Genomic DNA, 18,604 nt, shown 5'->3' with positions numbered 1-18,604 from the left:
TCACTTGCTACGTAAAATAAACTAATCGTCGTTTGCCATTGAAAGAGCACACAAAGAGTAAAAAATGCCAGCAGCAAACAACTTTTCTAATATTATCATTATTATTTTGCCAAGAGAACTTTTGGAAAAGAAAACCCATTATTTCCTAAACTTAATCTTTAGACCAACACAAAGCATAGACTAAAATGTTTGTTATTGCAAGATGTCCTAATGATTTGGGTCCATTGAACATCATTGCCCTTTCCATACAGAAATTTCGTTGCAGATGATGGCCTCCTTGTCCTTCATTCTGCAAGCAACTGGTTGAAAAACAATAGATATAAATACCAGTACAAGAGAAAAAATACTGCAATCAAAAGTGTGATCTGATCCTAACCGTGACAATACTACGTCTACACTCAGCTCCCATTCCAGCTTATTTGATCAAAAAGACAAACCGTACTTATTGATGCAATAGCTCAATGGCTTTCTGCAATGTAGGCCTAAACCTATCAACATCAAGCTTTACATTTTGTTTGTCCAAATACACTGACTTAAATTCTTCCCATCCTATCTTCCCAATCAATGGGGGATCCTTTATAAACATGTGATCTAGTGAGTATTGTTGTATCAGAGTGCTTTCTTCCAAGCTTATTTTGTATTCCAAGTACTTTATGTTCATATCCTTTGAGGGCTTTCCAAAGTCATTTGTGGCAAGCCAGTCCAATGCAAACCCACCTAAAGGCACAACTTGGATGAAAACTGCATTTTCTGGAAGGAAAAGTATGTTAGTGAGACCAGCACCATGAACTCCCAATAACACATCACAAGAATTCACAACATCGGCAAACCCCCACATGCTCCCCCCTGCTTCCTTAACAATGACATCAAAGCCCAAACTCTCAGCCATTTTTGCTATTTCATCTGTGTTAGTGAAGGATCTTGTTCTTTTTCTTGAAAGAATCATGAGCCTTGGCTTCCCAAGTTGACCATCTCTGATTTTGACTGCTTCAACTCTCTTCAATGCATAGGAACTTCTCAAAAGATCCCTGAAGTCTTTCATAGAATACGAGTACTTTTGAGGGTCAATACTTAGCTCTTCATGATGCCGTTTAAGACCCACAATCACCCTATGGAAGCAATGAAGTTCATCATCTCCATCGATGTCCACAATCTCATAGTTGGACAGCCTCTTAAGAAGTGGTTTGTACTTTGAAATCCACCAAGGACGCTTCTCAGTTATGATAAATTGTACTTCTCCATTGAATTGTCTAGAAGTCAAAAACAGTGGAATAACAATGTCGGTGAATTCATGGAAGTGGTTACCAACATACCCTCCAGTAGAAAATAATAACCCTGGAATGCTGTGATTTTTGGTGCATTGGGGGACTTTCTGACTAGCATTTACTGCCTTCACTGACCATTCTCTTACACGAATCATTGCATCTACATCGTCCTTTCGCGCATAAGGCTTTATAGTTCTTGACATGTTTTTTCCCTTCATGGTTGTGTTTGATGAAACAACGTAAACAGTTGAGGATTTTCCATGGACTCTGATATCTCCCCTTGCTTGGCAAAATTCTGTTCTTTCTTCTGAATTGTATAGTAGCTCCTCTGATATCTCCTCTTTTCCTTCAACTGCGAGATTAAGAATGATACCTTACATTATAAAGGCCTTTTGACAATCATTAAGACCAGTTTGGATAAACTTTTTCAGAAACACTTTTAGGAGGTAAAAATAAGAAGAAAAAGATAAAATAAATCCTTTCATAAGTTAAAATTAACTAAAGCTAATTTGTAGAAGTTCTCTCTCATATAGTCTCAAAGGTCTAGCTCAAATCATTCTATCTTTATAGAGATTTGACAAATTTTACCTTTATCCCTTGGTGGAGAACTGCCAGTGCCTTCAACTAGAATTTCACCTACAATGTCTTTCACTGTAGACCCAAGAATCATCACATCATCACAAGTTGTCAGAAATATAGAATCATTCGCCTCAACATACTGAGTGATCAGCATTTAAGATTGGTTTATTTATCTAAATTTCTAGGGACAGTGTCTCAATAAAGCTGATTTGAGCAAACTGTACTTGTGTCAACCTTGTTGAGATTGAGAATATCTTACCTTTGGCTAATTGTGAAGACCTGCTGGTGTCATTGAACATCAGCATTTTGGTGTCAGCACCAATGGAGAGCTTCAGGCTCACTGTATAGGAAAAAAATGAAGTTAAAGTCATACTCAATAGCTACCATATGAAATGATGGAATACATATGCATTTAATGCCAAAGTACACTCGATGCTTGTACTTGGTATTGGATTATGGAAATAGGTGACTAATGCAAGTTGGTAAAGAGCAATAAATTAAGCACTCACAAACATTCACCGGACCCAAGTAAGGTTTAAACAGAGTGCAAAGACTGAAAACTATGAGCAAGCAGCTCACAAATGCTCCGTATCCAAACCTTTTCTGCTCATAACGACTAAAGCTTTTGGCCAGTATTCTGTCGTACATTTTCTTTTTCTTATCACTCAACAACCCTTCTTTCTCTCAGTTCTACAGTGCCATGATCTCACAGATAGAAGCCATTTTGATCAACACCTCATTAGTGGATGACCATAAAAAAATTTCTACAAGTCCTCTATAGTTTGAGTAGTAGGCTAAGCAAGATTTGAGACACTTCTACATGACAAATGGAGGAAGGTTGAGGTGCATTTTATATTCAATGTTCCCCCCACGTAGTTGTTATATCTTGAATCAAGAGGATTCTCCAAAACTAATATTTAATAGCGAAGGAAAATGACTCTGGTTGACTGTTACGACGAAGAAACCTTTTTAATGATTGGTATTTGTGTTAGGTTATATATTTTTCACATATGAAACATGAACTGCCAACCGTGGAACCCAGCATTGAAAAGTATTAACCAACTAAAGCTTGCTTAAAATGTTGATATAATGATATCAATTATTGCAGTTCTCGGATCACCCTTAGTTACATAGCACCACTAACTATATTATTAGTTTATTACCTTACTTGGTGACACACATGTAGCCCTAGTGAAAATCTTACTTGCAGCATCCATGCATGAAAATAGTAGCTTAGTTAACTTGATGAACAAAAAACCAAGGACAAATTAACATTCGGTTTGAACTATAATATGATTGATATCCAAACAAAGTCATTGCATTAAAGTGTAAAATGGGCCAAGTTCTTATCTTAGAGGTTGATGGTTGGATTTCACTTTTTACTTTATTAGGTTATAATATGGAGATGTAAAAAGGTGTTTAACATCTTATATGACAATTGTCAAGTGACAATATTACAATAACAATTGCATGGTATCAACTTGATTATGTCGCACATTCTTCTTCAATGTAACAAAAATAAAATCGAAAACAAGAAATTAACCTGAAAGAGGAATGGAATTGTCGGCAGGAAGCTGAATTTAAGTAATCCAATTCTAGTAAGAAAGTCATATTCAAACAACTGAACAAGTCGTTTGGTAGCAGGGAGTAAGACATTTTAACGATGAGTATTTTTTTTTTTTCTCTCTAGTTGTTGGTTGTTTGCATGATGAGGCTAGAGTAATATTATATGTTTGATGGCTTGTTGAGGAATACGTGTGTATATTAATATGATTAAATATTTGATTATAGACGTAGGTAGCTCTAAAAGTATGAATTATTAATGGATTTAATGACGTCAAAAAGGCAACCACCCCCTAGGCCCCGGCCCCGGCCCCCATTACCTAGCAGGTTGAGACATTTTTGATACTTGTTGGTGATAATCATATATAACTCATATCTTGTTTCTCTCTCTCATCACACACATCCATGCACATACTAATTCAAAATATTTAGTATTAACTTTGTATAACAATAATCTCAACAATCAACAAATCCTTGACCTTAAAATTTTGTGCAGGCCAATGTTGATGCTTAAAAGTCAACGTTAGGTAGCAAATTGTGAGGATAAAATCTGTAACTGATTAAAATGTACCGTGCGTGGTGCGTGCGATGCATTTTCGATTTTCTCTACATTCATTAACTAACTATGGAGTAGTATTAATATTTTCTGTTCCTCTTTCCTAATTCTGATTTATCACCAAAATATATATATATATATATATAAGTTAAATGAAAGTTTATCTTAATTACATATTGCATACATTAGTTAACTTAAAATATTTAGTTTTTACAATAACAAAATGAGGATACAGAGACAGGGATGCTCCTGGCATGCGTTTCTTTCTATGATATTCACGTATGCTACACACGAAGTTATGACTCTTGAGTTATCATTCATAGCGTAATACTTATTTAGTAAATAAAAAATATTGGATATCAGCCTCTATATATTATTAAACACATACATAAAAATATTTATAGAAATTTTTTCTTTGACGAGTGAATTTTTAGAATTTTTTATCTAATTTAGTTTTTATTAATTATAATTATTTATAAATTAAATTTTAATATTTTTAGTTAAATTATTAATAAATCAAAATAATATTATGCTATAATTTAAATTATTTATTGTAAATCTAATATATAATTTACATGTTGCTGTCAAAAAATATGATTTATATATTTAAAAGTATTTATTCACACAAATTTTAAATATGATTTATGATTTAATATTTTAAATACTTTTATGATTATCTATCAATTTGAATTAATGAAACGGAGTATTAAATAATTTTAATTTTTTTTAAAAAAATTACAAATTAAGAACTTTTAATTCAACAATTAAATTATTAAAATTTGATGTATAATATGAATTATTAAGTAAAATAAGTCTATGTATACTTACTTTTAGAGTAAGTAAATCCTTCCTCATATATTTTATATATTCAAACATGATTTTTTCACATAATGTATCATAAATTTTAATTATATATAATAAATATATAACTTGTACATGCAGTCAAATACTAGCTAGGACGGATCCAGGTTGAGAGTAGTGGGGGCACTTGCCCCCACTACTATTTCACACATACATATTTTTTATTTTAAAAAATAAAATAATATTTTAATAAAATAAATATATATTTAAATTATTATATGAATAAAATATAGATTTGTAGAAGAGATTTATTTATTTGATGTCTGTCAAATTTTTGAAGGAAATTAATTCTCTTATGTGATAAAAAAAATACTTCTTAATAACGAATCAATTTTCTTAAAAAATTTAATTATAATATATATATATATATATTAATACTCACATATATAATGTAATATATTAAAAAAATAAATTTTTAATAAAATAAAATTTGCAGTATGCATGTTTACCTTTTGTGCTTTCTATTTATTGTATATATTGATTAAAAAAATCAAAATAAAAAAATCGAAAGATTTATGTTCCATTTAAAATTGTTATTATAAAATATAAAATAAATTATCATCTAAAAATACGTATTAGATATTAAAAACATGTTTATATCATAAATAAATTAAACTTGATTTTTATAAAATTTAACATATTTATTTTATATTTTTAATAGTGTTGAATTATTATAAAGTAGGTCTTTAGGGTTGTAGTTCTAACAAAAAATTTTAAAAATGTCTATGATAGATATATAAGTCATACTTAGAATATATATTTTTTTAAAAAGTTAGGTTCAAACCTATTAAATTATAATAAAATTTAGTCTAACCTAATTTATTTTCATTCGTAAATATAATAAATTGTAAAAAATAATTATGATAATATATTTATATTTTTAAAAATTATATATATAAAATTTTTAATATTATAAATATATAAATAAGTATTGCCCCCACTATCTAAAATTTCTAGATCTTTCAATGAATACTAGAATTATGATAAATAAATATATATTCTAATAATTCGTAACGAAAACATGTATATATTCTAAGCTTCAAAGATACTCTCCTTAACCTACTAGCAAGTCCACTAGTTTTTTTTTTTTTTTAAACTATAGGTAATAAAATATCATTATATACAAAGAGAGGAAGAAATATACGATCCGTTAAATACCATATGTAGTAACATATTTCATTCTACAATTTATAACAATTTTTTTATTGATAAAAAATTTAGATAAGTTGGTTTTTGCCCTTCTAGTAGCTCATAATATTTAATATACATAATAACTTTATCATATTTTGAAATAATGAACCAGTTAATTTTAATCAATCAATTAAATTATTTATTTGATTTAACTAATTTAAATTTCCACTTTAATTATGTATAAAAATATTAATAGAATATTTTTAGACTTAAACTGTTCTACTTTGACAATGATACAAATAAGTTATTTATACTTGACTCTCCTTGAAACCTAATGTTGTACTATATTTAACTTGATTAAGATGGATTTAACATTGTGGTTCAGTAGGATTTAGCCACTTAAATTAGTCACTTTGTTGTAAGAGAGATCCTTTTAGTTGTTAAGCGTGACAGCACATATGTTATATCTATTGTATGATAATTTTTTTACTAAGGTTGGTTTGTTGTATGACATTGCATGATGCTTCTATTACTAAGTTAAATTTGTTGAGCTGTGTATGTAGAAGTTGTATGTTGAAATAAATGATTATTCCTTAATTGATTTAATCATTGTCTAATATTATTGCATCATGTTTATTTTATTTCATAAACTTACCCTTCTATTATTTTTCTCATGATTGGAACTGTTATGATCATACTTGGTATGAGAATAGGTCAAGATTAATTAGATACCTGAGTTGATTGGTGGTGAGTCATGTTAGAGACACTCTTTTTGGAGATCATCATTACAGTAGGACAATAGTTTTACTTTGTAGATCCTTGATTGACGGTCTACGAATTATATTTGTATATGGTGTCTATTTTAGTATGCTTCTTGGACATATGTAATGGATTGGATTATTGGTGCATGATTATCACTACAATTACTATTATTATTAATTAATTTGTTTTTTTACGTTGTTATTGAACTATATTATGTGTAGTGATGTATTAAATCGTTATATTTACCTTTTATCATTGACAAGTTTTGTAAAAATAAATAAATAATAATATGAAATAATTATTGCAAAAAGTAATTAATCAAACAATCAATAAATTAAATGATTTAATTAATTAATTGTTAAATCCCACGTGGCTACGTATATTGCTTTATTGCTTCCGGCAAGCTGGTAAACAGGAGACAGACACTCTTGTTTCATACAATGAATTTGCAATATTTAATGAACTACGGTTAGTATCTAAATAACCAATGTTTTAAAAGCCCATATTTAAACCAGTGAAACTGAAAACATTTATTCACAACTTATTGGTTCAAATTTGATTAAATTAAAGTCAAATTGGAAGTAATTAAATTTATCTTCAACATACTAATTTTTAAAATAATAATATAAATGCAATAATGATTATTTTGTGATGCTAATTAACAAACGTACTAATACGTTATTCGCAATGTTTATTTCCAAACACGAGTTTACCTCGTCAAAAAAATTCAGTAATATGTTGGCATAAATATGTGGATTCTTTTAAATCGCATTTACATAGATGTTGAACTTTTGGAATGGAGAAGATGAAGAACCTACATAACTAATTCTACTGCATAATCAAAATCTTATCTCTCTCCTTAATTTATATATGGATATGTCATATGTTTCAATAAGCAAGGTCCAAACTTGACATTATGCCTTCGGGGCTAAACGACCATTGTAAGGTACTTTTGGAAACTATATACGAAATTGGGGGTAGTTTTGAAATATTTTACGCCTTTGGGGCTATATTCATGTGTGTCGCTATGGGCCATAGCGACACACATGACACGTGACAATCCTGGGCCTGAAGATAAGCCATGAAAGTCATATCAGAAGTGTCGCTGTAGCTGGTGGAGAACTTGAACAAGTCGCTATAGACTATAGCGCCTCCATTGGACTAAAAATGAAGTCGCTATAGCCTAAAACAGAACATTGATATAAATAAAAAATATATATATTATTATAAATTTAAAAATATTAAAAAAATGTGAAGAAAAAACGAATAAATATAACGGTAATGTAAGAAAAATAAAAAATAAATTTTGATAACAAATAGTAATTAAAGTAATAATAAATAAAATTAAAAGTAATAATTAAACGTGATTAAAAAATTATAAAAAATATAAATTTAAAAAAAGAAATAATATAATGCAATAAAAAATTAAAAACGAAAAATAAAAAATAAAAAAGGTGGGGCGCTATGGCCCAGAGCGCCTGTTAGGCGCCATGGTCCATAGCGCCCGTAATAAATTATTTTAAAATTTGTTTTTAAATATTAAATATGATTAAAAAATTATAAAAAAATTAGTTGGTAAAAGGGAAAAATAGAACTATAATTTATAAAAATATAAATTTAAAAAATATATAATATAATGCAATAAAAAATTAAAAACGAAAAAAAAAATAAAAAAAGTGGGGCGCTATGGCCCAGAGCGCCTGTTAGGCGCCATGGCCCATAGCGCATGTAGCGCTTCTAATTGGACATTAATAATGATTTGAAGTGTTGAACAAAAGTAGTGGGACAGTTGGATGCTCATAATTTGTTGAGATATATTTATAATTTTATGAAAATTGTAATAGAGAACATTAAAAATCATATTTTACTCTTCGTCAATTCTGATACCATTTTTTTTTATACCTTTTACACGTCTTGTAACTTTAAAGTTTTTAACTGGTGTATATATATGTATATTCCATGTATAATTTATTCTAAATTTTTTATTAAAAATTACGGCAACAATCAATTAACAGTATTAAATATTGGAGTTGATAAACAAAATTTTGTAATTATAATATTTAAAAAATGTAAAAATTGGAGCGTTGTGGCTGCTAGCGCATACCGGGCACTATGACAGACAGCGCCTATCGTAAATTATTTTTAATAATTTTTAAATATAAAAACTGATAAATGAATTAACGCCAATTATTTTTAATAATTGGAGCGCTATGGTCCATAGCGCCAGTTATAAAAATATATCTAATATTTTTAAAATATAAATTTTTTTACAAATTTATAAAAAAATAACGGGTAAAAGGGAAAAAAAGATTGAAATAAGAAAAAAAATGTTAATTTTAAAAAATAAGTAATAAAATGTAAAAAATAATTTAAAAACGAAAAAAAAATTTTTAAATTGGGGCGCTATGGCCCATAGCTCCACTCAGGCGTTATGGGCCACAACGACTGTGTTAAAAAAATACATTTTATTTATTTTAAAATTACGTTTTTTTAAAACTTAATTTTCTTTTTATAATTATATAATAAATAGTTCACTTTATTATATTTATTTTACATTATTATTATTTTCCTTTTTTATTTTTTTCTTTACCCAGTGTCGCTATGGGCTACATAATTTTTTTAAGCCCATCAGCTGTGGTGGGCCAGCTGATAGCGACACTGGTCCAGCCCAACCAAGCCAAAAAAAAAAACAAAAAAGCCACGTGTCATGGGAGTCGCTATGGGCCATAGCGACACCTAATAAAATAGCCCCAAAGGTATAATATGTTTCAAAACAATCCCATTTTGGTATATTGTTTGTAAAACTGCACCACAATGGTCGTTTAGCCTGCCTTCGGGGTAGTTCATACCACTCTTTTCCAAATAATTCTCTTCCCTTCGGATTATTTTTTAACAATAAATAAGCATTAAGTGTATGTTTAAATTCTCGTCGGTAATCCACGTTTTAACAAGTTTTCACCTTAAAATACATAAAAAATAATAAATAATTACTCTCTAATCCACGATTGAAGTTTGTGGATGAGAATCTAAATACACGCTAAAAGTCTTAGGTTGATGATATATACACCTCCTTTTTCCTATAAGTACACCTCCTTTTCAAAAAAATAATTAAAATTTTAAAATATTCTTAATTTTTTACTTTTTTTCTTTATTTTACATTCACAATATTTAATTTAGTAATTTTTTTACAGATCTTTCTTTTTTCTTCTTTTTTTCCTTTTTCAATTTTTACATGCACCCCGTTATCTTTCCTTCACTCCACCTATTTTGGTAGCATATAAAAATTGAAAGAGAAAAAAAAAGTGTGAAAAAAGAAAAAAGTAGAAAATTGAAAGTTAAAGGTATAAAATTAAAAAATATATATATAATATTTTATAATTTTTTAAAAAAAATAAAGAAGGTGTACTTATAAAAAAAACAGGAGGTGTATATATCATGAACCTTCCGAAAAGAACTTTCCGCCAGAATAATTACGGAAAGTACTTTCCAGAATACTAAAATTATTATTCCAAAAATAATTTTTCGTCAAAATAATTATGAAAAATACTTTCCGTAACACTAGAATTACTATTGCGAAAAATTCTTTCCGGAATATTAATAGTGTGTGTATTTGTTACCATAATTCCGGAAAGAGCTTTACGCAATAGTAATTTTAATGTTACGAAAAATACTTTCCAGAATTATTCTGACGGAAAGTTATTTCCGGAATAGTAATTTTAGTATTCCGGAAAGAACTTTCCATAATTATGTACAAATACACCTCCGAAAAAAATTTTCCAGGATAATTTTTTTATTTTAAATAATATTAAGAATAATTTAGGAATTTAATATATTTTTTTTAAAAAGGGGGTGTATGTATAAAAAAATGGAGGTGTATATATCATCAGCCAAAGTCTTATCACGATGGTTTTGGGAGGCCCAGCCCATAAAAAAGCCCAATGAAATCGTTTCTGCAAAAAGAATTATTTTAACGCAAAACTTAAGAAAATAAAAAGGAAGACAATGAAATAAAAGGAAAATAAATAGATTTTTCACCTGTTTGTTATAATAGAAAACAGATGAAAAGAAAAGTGAAAATTATTTTATTTGATTAAGAGAAAAAAGTTTCATGAAATCACCTAAACATCCTTAAAAAGGAGAATGGTTTGAAATAATTGAAAAATAAAATTTTGAGATAGCTATTAAATCAAATTAAATTTCAAAATAAAAATAATAATTAAAATGAATAAAAAAAAAATTCAATATATGAAATTAAGACAAGACACTTGTTTGAATTAGTAAGATATTCATAATTTGTGTATTGAGAAAGGAAGACTAAATTAAAATAGAGAAAAGTGTGGAAACATGATCACGTGATAACATTTTTGACACTTTTAATTTTTTGGTTGAAATATTATAAACTTTTGGATCGATTAGATTAATGAGTTCATTTAGTGCAAGACTTAAAATTTGTACTTTATTTATTTGGTACAAACTCTTTAAATTTATGATTAAAGAGGACGCATCATATCCTTATTTAGTTATATTCTATATTTGTTATGCCTGATACAATGTTGACCAAGATCATTTTCAAATTGATCCGTAATAAAGACGCATATACCTGGTGGGAAAACCTTCTAAAGTCTACAGATAGAAATTACAAACTAGAAGCATCGGGATATATTTTTTTCCCTTTTTAACTAGCCATTGTTGTTGCTTCCGAATGTGTTATTATAGCTTATTTACATACATAATTGCAACAAAAACAATATTATAACGTTATTTGATTGATAAAACCTTGTTCAGTTATTATTACTAGGATCTAACCATGATACTCATGTAATCCAATTTTATATTATCATTCAATCACAATCTATCATCAATATTAACTTAAAATTTATAATAATTATCTTCAAAATTATATAAATAATGATTTTTAATTAATTGATTGTATAAAAAATATAAGATAATATATGATGATTAAATTCTTATTACTATTATTTATATACTAAAAGAAAAGACACATACTATATCCATTAATGGTATGTATAATTATTTTTATTTTAAAAATATAAAATAATGGAAGTTAAATAAGAATTGAGAAAATATATCTATTTTGAAATTGAAATTTATATTTATAGTTAATAGAGTTTTTTATATAGAAAAAAATAATCTATGTATTAAAAGTGTAAAAGTGTCTTTTAGTCATAAAATGTTTATGTAAAATAAATTTATTAATTTTATAATAATTATCTTAAACGTCATATTCATCATAATTAATTAATTATTAATATTTTTATTGGCATTTAAAACATAATAATGATGTAGTTTATAAAGTTAGTGAATGGGTAAAGAAAAAGTGAACACGGCCATTGTAATGTTATAGATGTACTGAAAATTTAATGCAAAGGTCTTGTTAATATTTAATACTAATATATCTTTTTATTCAAATAGAATTGAATTTAAAGCAAGTCATATAAGAAAAATAAATAAAAAGTGGTTAAAAGTGAAAACATATTCATATATTTTAAAAAAGAATATAGAAATGACAATTTTTTTCAAACGATTAAAACAAAGACATATTCATATTTATATAAATTTAAAATATATTTAAATCTTAATAAAAAAAACATAAAATCGTTAGACAATAAAATTATTTTTTTAAGATCTTAATAACATAAAATCATTCCTGTCAATAAATAAATAAATAACATAAAACCAATAGAATCTTAAAAACTTTATGATTGTGACAATAATCAATATATGAGACATACATTAACAACAAAACTTGTACCAACTGAAATTATCTATTGCTTTTAGATAATCCATAAATGTGTTATAATTGTAATTCCCGCAAATGTTACAATAAATCGGTGCACCCCGATTCATCCATTCAATTAATATATCAATTAATTATCGATCATACTTTCCTTTTATTGTCGTTCACATATTTGAATAAAGACACGAACATAATTGTTCCATAGGAACATTATTTTGTTAAGCAATTCAATTCTAAGAAAACGTGATATATCGGATAAAACAACACGAAGCCTTTACATTGCAGAAGTATAACTTGATTACACATCATCCAAATACTCTCGTTCGATAAGTAGCAGAAGAAAAAAAATATAGAGAATCATAAAATTTCACAATTACTATTAAAACATGATGAATATAGAGAAGCCTTCCAAAGGTAAGAAATTTATATAATGAATAAAATATCTTAAGTTCTTAACAACCTAAATCAAATAGGGGAAGCAAAACAAAATGAATTTCAGAAACACGTTCCTATAGCCATTATTACTAACCGGTATTTCAATAGTCTCTCATAAGCAAATTAAATAACAAAAAAACTAATATTTAGTAAAAGATATATAGAATTTTTTATTTTTATCTTTTAGCTTTAGTCACTCTTTAAATCCATATGAAAATGAAACATAGCATAACTTTTAAAGACAAAATTAGGGACTCACTCTAAATATTATATCTGCCATCTATTAGTTCATCTATTAATAACAAATAAATCAGTTTATTATGACTTCTAATAGTATTTAATTATTATTCTACGATAGCTCATTCTTATAAAGAAATTAATTACAATAATAACTAACTAAATTAAGCATAAATTCTTATATCAGCTGCATCATATTTTTCTAACATAACAAACATTAATTCCTGACCTTGTTTAACGATTCACCGTGTGATTTTCAATAAATTGGCAACAACCTGATTTACTAAGAAATTTAAAGTAATTAATAGAATTACTAACACAGCATGTATAAGAAAGGAGAAAACAAACTAGTTCACGAAAGTCAGGAATCGTACCATCAATAATTGTACATAATTTTTAGCTAGATTTGGTGAGGGTGAGTAGGCTCTTACGGTGGCGCAATGCATGAACCAAGTCTTAAAGAAATTCACTCAATATGAGGTGAGTTATTTACCAAGATTTTTTCTTAACTCATCTAGAGAAAAAGCCATGACGTCTCTTGTTAATGGTCTAAATTAGCTTCCATGTTTCTTAAGCACACTGCATTATTATTGTTTAAAGTGAGAAAACCCCTTGTGACTCTGAAAGTGTAAACATGGAGAGAGGAAGTCAGAGTGCACCTCTAAGATCTCCCTTGATTCAAGTCTCGGTGCAAGATGGAGCCATGCTTGATAATGATACAGAGCAAAACAATAAAAGGGTATTAGAAAGAGGAGAAATTTTTGAAGAAATCAAGCTGCAGTTATGGCTGGCAGGGCCTTTGATATCTGTGGGTCTCCTCAACTTTTGCATTCAGCTTATATCTGTTATGTTTGTTGGCCACCTTGGAGAGTTGGCTCTCTCTGGGGCTTCAATGGCTACTTCTTTTTCTTCTGTCACTGGCTTTAGCCTATTGGTGAGTTGTGTTTTCCTTATCTTCCTTTTTAAAAAAAAAAATCATTCTTGGTTCTGTGTCGTTGGTTATGAAAATTGAAAATTATATTAATACCAGGGTATTTTCAACCCACGATATTAAAAGACTAATCTCACTTATAATAATATATGATTATTGTCAGCTTACTTTTGGTTTAGTTTAATTTAAATATGTCACGGGTCTATTCTAGTTTTCAATTTTCAGCCATAATATGTTGTAGGAAGTCAATACATCTAGTTGAATCGTGCTCTTAAGATCGATTCTACAAAAAAAAAAATAATGCGTAGACTATGTTCATTAAGAAAAGTTCACTAACTAGTTGAAAACAAGTTTGTTGTTCGTTTTTAATCGTAAAGTAAATGGTTTTGGTTACAAACTTGTTTTGACGGGCATTAGTTAATAATGATACACTAAGCAAGCAAAGAATAGTCTAGTGTTGTGTGTTCAAAGTCTAAGCTATTCTTGGTTTTGTATTAGGACAGATTGGAATGGCAAGTGCCTTGGATACTTTGTGTGGTCAATCATATGGAGCACAGCAGCACCACATGTTAGGCATACATGCACAGAGAGCCATGATTGTTCTTATGATTGTCAGCATACCCTTAGCAATTATTTGGGCAAACACAAGATCCATTCTGGTTTTCCTCGGCCAAGATCCTGAAATCTCTGCAGAAGCTGGAAAATATTCTGAGTTATTGGTTCCAAGCCTTTTTGCCTATGGTCTTCTTATGTGCCTAAACAGATTCTTACAAACACAAAATATTGTATTTCCCATGATGTTCATCTCTGGAGTGACTACCGTACTACATCTTCCTGTATGTTGGATCATGGTATACAAGTCTGGACTAGGAAGCAGAGGAGCAGCCATAGCAAATTCTATATCTTATTGGATAAATGTTTTCATACTGTCACTCTATGTCAAGTTTTCTCCCAAGTGTGCAAAAACATGGACAGGCTTTTCAAAAGCAGCATTGCACAACATCCCCTCTTTTGTGAGGCTTGCCATTCCTTCAGCCATTATGGTTTGGTAATTCCTTCAGCTTTTTTCTGTTGCTGTGTTCAACTTCAATTCAGTTTTACATCCTAATGTGTTTACAGCTTGGAAAATTGGTCATTTGAAATGATGGTTCTCCTATCTGGGCTTCTACCAAATCCAAAGTTGGAAACATCAGTGCTATCTATCTGGTTAGTTTCATATTTAAGATACTTTTCACCGTTCTTTTGATCTTCTCTATTAATTTCACTAATTTAATGTGATGTTCTCAGCTTGAATACAGGATCAGCTGCTTGGATGTTCCCTTATGGTTTAGGTGCAGCTGTGAGGTAAAGTGGTAGCAAGTAGCAACACACTTGTTCCAATACAACCCTTGGTTCCACTTCAATAAATTATTGTGTGATTAATTTTATGCAGCACTCGAGTATCAAATGAACTTGGAGCTGGTCGTCCTTGGATTGCACGTTTAGCAGTGTGTGTAGTATCAGTAATGGCCATTTTTGAGGGGACATTAATTGGAATTATGATGATACTAATACGCAATGTTTGGGGCCACGCGTATAGTAATGAAGAAAAAGTGGTTAAATATGTATCAATCATGATGCCAATTCTTGCAGTGTCCAGCTTCGTGGATTCACTCCAGGGTGTACTCTCAGGTTTTTCTTTTATTTCTTTCTCTAAATATCACAAGCATCCATTTTCTCTATCTATTTCGTTTCATACTTAGTAGTATCACTATTCATTCAGTTATTCATAATTAAGTAATCAACACATATTTCATAAAGATGACAATGCTTTCGTATTTAATTCATTAAACCCAATAAAAAATTTATTTATTTATTAAAAAATTAAATAACAAATATATTTCAACCACATCCACTTATATAGTATTTTCTTCATGTCGAACTCCAACTTTCATGCATATTTGCTCTAAGATTAGATATAAGTTTCCGATCTTTAATTTTTTTTTTAATTTTATGTATTATGTTAGTATATATTTAAAAAGATATAATATGTATTTAAACAATTTTATATCCACACATATATTATATCATTTTACTTTATATAAACATGTGATTTAAAAATATTATTTTTATAAATATATTTGCATTTATATATTTTAGATATATACATAATTGTAAGCCTTATTTTTTTATGTTATATAATTAAATAAAAATAAACTAGGTGGAAAATTGATCTTCTTAAAAAATAATTAAATATTAATTTACTGAAAATTTATCATAAAAGAATATATATAATTGAGATATTGATGTGCTTTATGCAAAAAGTTAACTCTCACATAACAGGTGGCGTTCAAATTAAATGAGAAAAAATTATAATAAAAACAACAGTAATAACTTTTTATATTAAGATAAAAAATAATACATTATTAATATTAACATTTAATTATAATATATGTAATTATGGTAGTGATGAGAGCTGACAAAAGTAACAAACAACATTAACGACGATGATAATAACTATAATTTGACGATTAATTTTTTTTATATATATAAATATTAGTCTTTTAATTTAATTTCAATTAGAATAATTTTTTGCCCCATCTTAAATCTTCAAAATCATCCTAAAACAACAATTTACATTTATGTTGCTGAAGACCTCAAAGAAACTAGTTAGATTTTGTAGGTATTTATAAATTAATAAAAAAATTTCTGTATTTAGAGTTAATTTAAATTTACTTCAAATTAATCTTGAAAAAATTATGTTAGTGAAATATTTATAATAAATTACATGATTGATGTAATAATAACAAATATTAAATATATTGAGTCCCTACAAAATAAGTTTGTTTTGATTTTTGTCTTTATAAAAGAAATTATTTATTTTGTATTCCTTTATAATTTGGAATTACTGTATTACTTTCTACTATTATATATAACTTTTGTTAACTATTTCTATGTTTATCATAATGTCAAATAATTATACATGTGACAACTACAATTGTTTATGATATCATAGTAAGTGATACTTCTAAAAAGTTATAAATATTTAAAATAAATATTATTTATTTATCTTAAAATGAACAATAAAGACAATAAACAACAACTTTAAATTTTAGATGTATGAAATTAAATAAGTGAAAATTAAAATTAAAATTTATTCATTTTCGAAGACCAGAAATAGTAATTCCAAATTTTAGAAGGTTGAAAAATATAATTTTTTTATGATAATAAAACCAAAACTCGTTGATTTTACAAAATTAAAAATATATTTGAGAGAATATTTAAATTTAAATCGATCAATGTTAATCAATTTATATTGAATCAATTTTTTTTTTTTACAATCCGATTCCAATCAACCCAATTTATGTTAATCATTTTGTATTGGATCATATTTATCTTTTAAAATTTTTATTTAATAATAATTGAATTAATTATTTTCTGATAAACTTGGAAGGAGAACAATAAGAAATTGAAAGGAGGAGGTGACATGTTAGGCAAAACGTACATGTGGCAACTAAAGAGAAAAGTAGAGGAGCTTATTTATTAATGGAATATTTGAGCTTTAAAACTTAGGTGGCTTATGAGATTTAAATATTATTAATAGATGATAGATAATTGATTGGTTAAATTAATAATTGAATGCAGGCACTTGCAGAGGGTGTGGGTGGCAGAAAATAGGTGCATTTATCAATTTGGGCTCTTATTATCTAGTTGGGATTCCATCAGCTGTTATATTTGCTTTTGTATTGTCTATTGGAGGGAAGGTAAGAGAACTTAGAAGTTTATCCTTTGTGGAATTGCAACATTGTCCTATTGTCATTTTCATAATAAGATTAAGATGCTATAATATTATTACTTATGTAGGGGCTTTGGATGGGGATTATATGTGGACTTGTTGCTCAAGTATTATGTCTACTTATCATTACCTTACGTACTGATTGGGCTGAAGAGGTCCACTTTTTTCCTTTTTCTCCTTTCTTTCTTCCTTTCATTTTCTCATATGTCTTTTTCTAAAGATTTTATTTCTAATTCAGGCAAACAAGGCTAGAGAAAGAGTCTACGATTCAATAATACCAGAGGATAGAGTTTCATAAAGATGGAGTTCTTTACCAAATAAATATTTGGATGAAAAACATCATGTTTGTTGCCATTCATTCCTTTGGTAGATATGTGCAATCCCCTCCTTGTCTTAGTTAATGTGGAACCCTAATTTGAATTTCAAAGGTTCATCATATATGCTTTTTTTTTATTTTATATTCTTTTATAGATATGTTGACATTTTAACTAGGGATGACAAATAAACTCATACTCGTAAGTAATACACGAACTCGCCTTGACTTTAACGAAGAATATCCAGTTTGATCAGGTACGGATACGGGTAAAATCTGATATATTAAATCAAATACAAGTATAAGTACAAGTATATACTTGTGCCTCGTACTTGTCTCATCCCTGTCCCTATCCCTGGTTTAATACTCACCCCTATCCCTATCCCTAGTTTAATATCAACCTCCGTCCCCATCTCTGGTTTAATATTCACTCCCAAT

The 18,604-nt window shown here is 28.1% G+C and overlaps 2 protein-coding genes across 2 annotated transcripts; one reads left to right on the top strand and one right to left on the bottom strand.

Annotated features, from left to right (window-relative positions):
* Nucleotides 1–82: 82 nt before the first annotated feature.
* Nucleotides 83–2,693, bottom strand: LOC109804392 (Glycosyltransferase family 61 protein). Its single transcript, XM_020366209.3, has 4 exons — nucleotides 2,354–2,693; nucleotides 2,104–2,184; nucleotides 1,854–1,916; nucleotides 83–1,617 (listed from the first exon to the last, which is right to left on the bottom strand). The coding sequence occupies exons 1-4, from the start codon at nucleotides 2,490–2,492 to the stop codon at nucleotides 443–445; spliced, it is 1,458 nt and encodes a 485-aa protein (XP_020221798.1). The 5' UTR covers nucleotides 2,493–2,693; the 3' UTR covers nucleotides 83–442.
* Nucleotides 2,694–13,134: 10,441 nt separating this feature from the next.
* Nucleotides 13,135–18,407, top strand: LOC109803893 (protein DETOXIFICATION 16). Its single transcript, XM_020365563.2, has 9 exons — nucleotides 13,135–13,627; nucleotides 13,748–14,081; nucleotides 14,582–15,126; nucleotides 15,198–15,284; nucleotides 15,366–15,422; nucleotides 15,511–15,749; nucleotides 17,703–17,821; nucleotides 17,922–18,008; nucleotides 18,092–18,407. Exons 1-9 carry the CDS (start codon nucleotides 13,623–13,625, stop codon nucleotides 18,149–18,151), a joined length of 1,533 nt encoding a protein of 510 aa, XP_020221152.2. The 5' UTR covers nucleotides 13,135–13,622; the 3' UTR covers nucleotides 18,152–18,407.
* Nucleotides 18,408–18,604: the final 197 nt, after the last annotated feature.

This window comes from Cajanus cajan, chromosome 2 (genome assembly GCF_000230855.2).
Source record: "Cajanus cajan strain Asha chromosome 2, NIPB_CcT2T_4, whole genome shotgun sequence".
In the NCBI taxonomy this organism is placed as follows: Eukaryota; Viridiplantae; Streptophyta; class Magnoliopsida; order Fabales; family Fabaceae; genus Cajanus; species Cajanus cajan.
Note: the sequence above shows the minus strand (reverse complement) of the source record. Positions and strands in the feature narration are given on the sequence as shown.

Excerpts from the sequence above, each read along its gene's own strand:
- LOC109804392 (XM_020366209.3), bottom strand. The coding sequence starts at position 2,492 with ATGTACGACAGAATACTGGCCAAAAGCTTTAGTCGTTATGAGCAGAAA. Across the intron at positions 1,917-2,103 it reads GTCTTCACAATTAGCCAAAG|TGAAAGACATTGTAGGTGAA; the intron begins GTAAGATATTCT and ends TTGGGTCTACAG. Across the intron at positions 1,618-1,853 it reads TTCTCCACCAAGGGATAAAG|TTGAAGGAAAAGAGGAGATA; the intron begins GTAAAATTTGTC and ends TTAATCTCGCAG.
- LOC109803893 (XM_020365563.2), top strand. Across the intron at positions 15,127-15,197 it reads CCTTCAGCCATTATGGTTTG|CTTGGAAAATTGGTCATTTG; the intron begins GTAATTCCTTCA and ends ATGTGTTTACAG. Across the intron at positions 18,009-18,091 it reads GTACTGATTGGGCTGAAGAG|GCAAACAAGGCTAGAGAAAG; the intron begins GTCCACTTTTTT and ends TTTCTAATTCAG.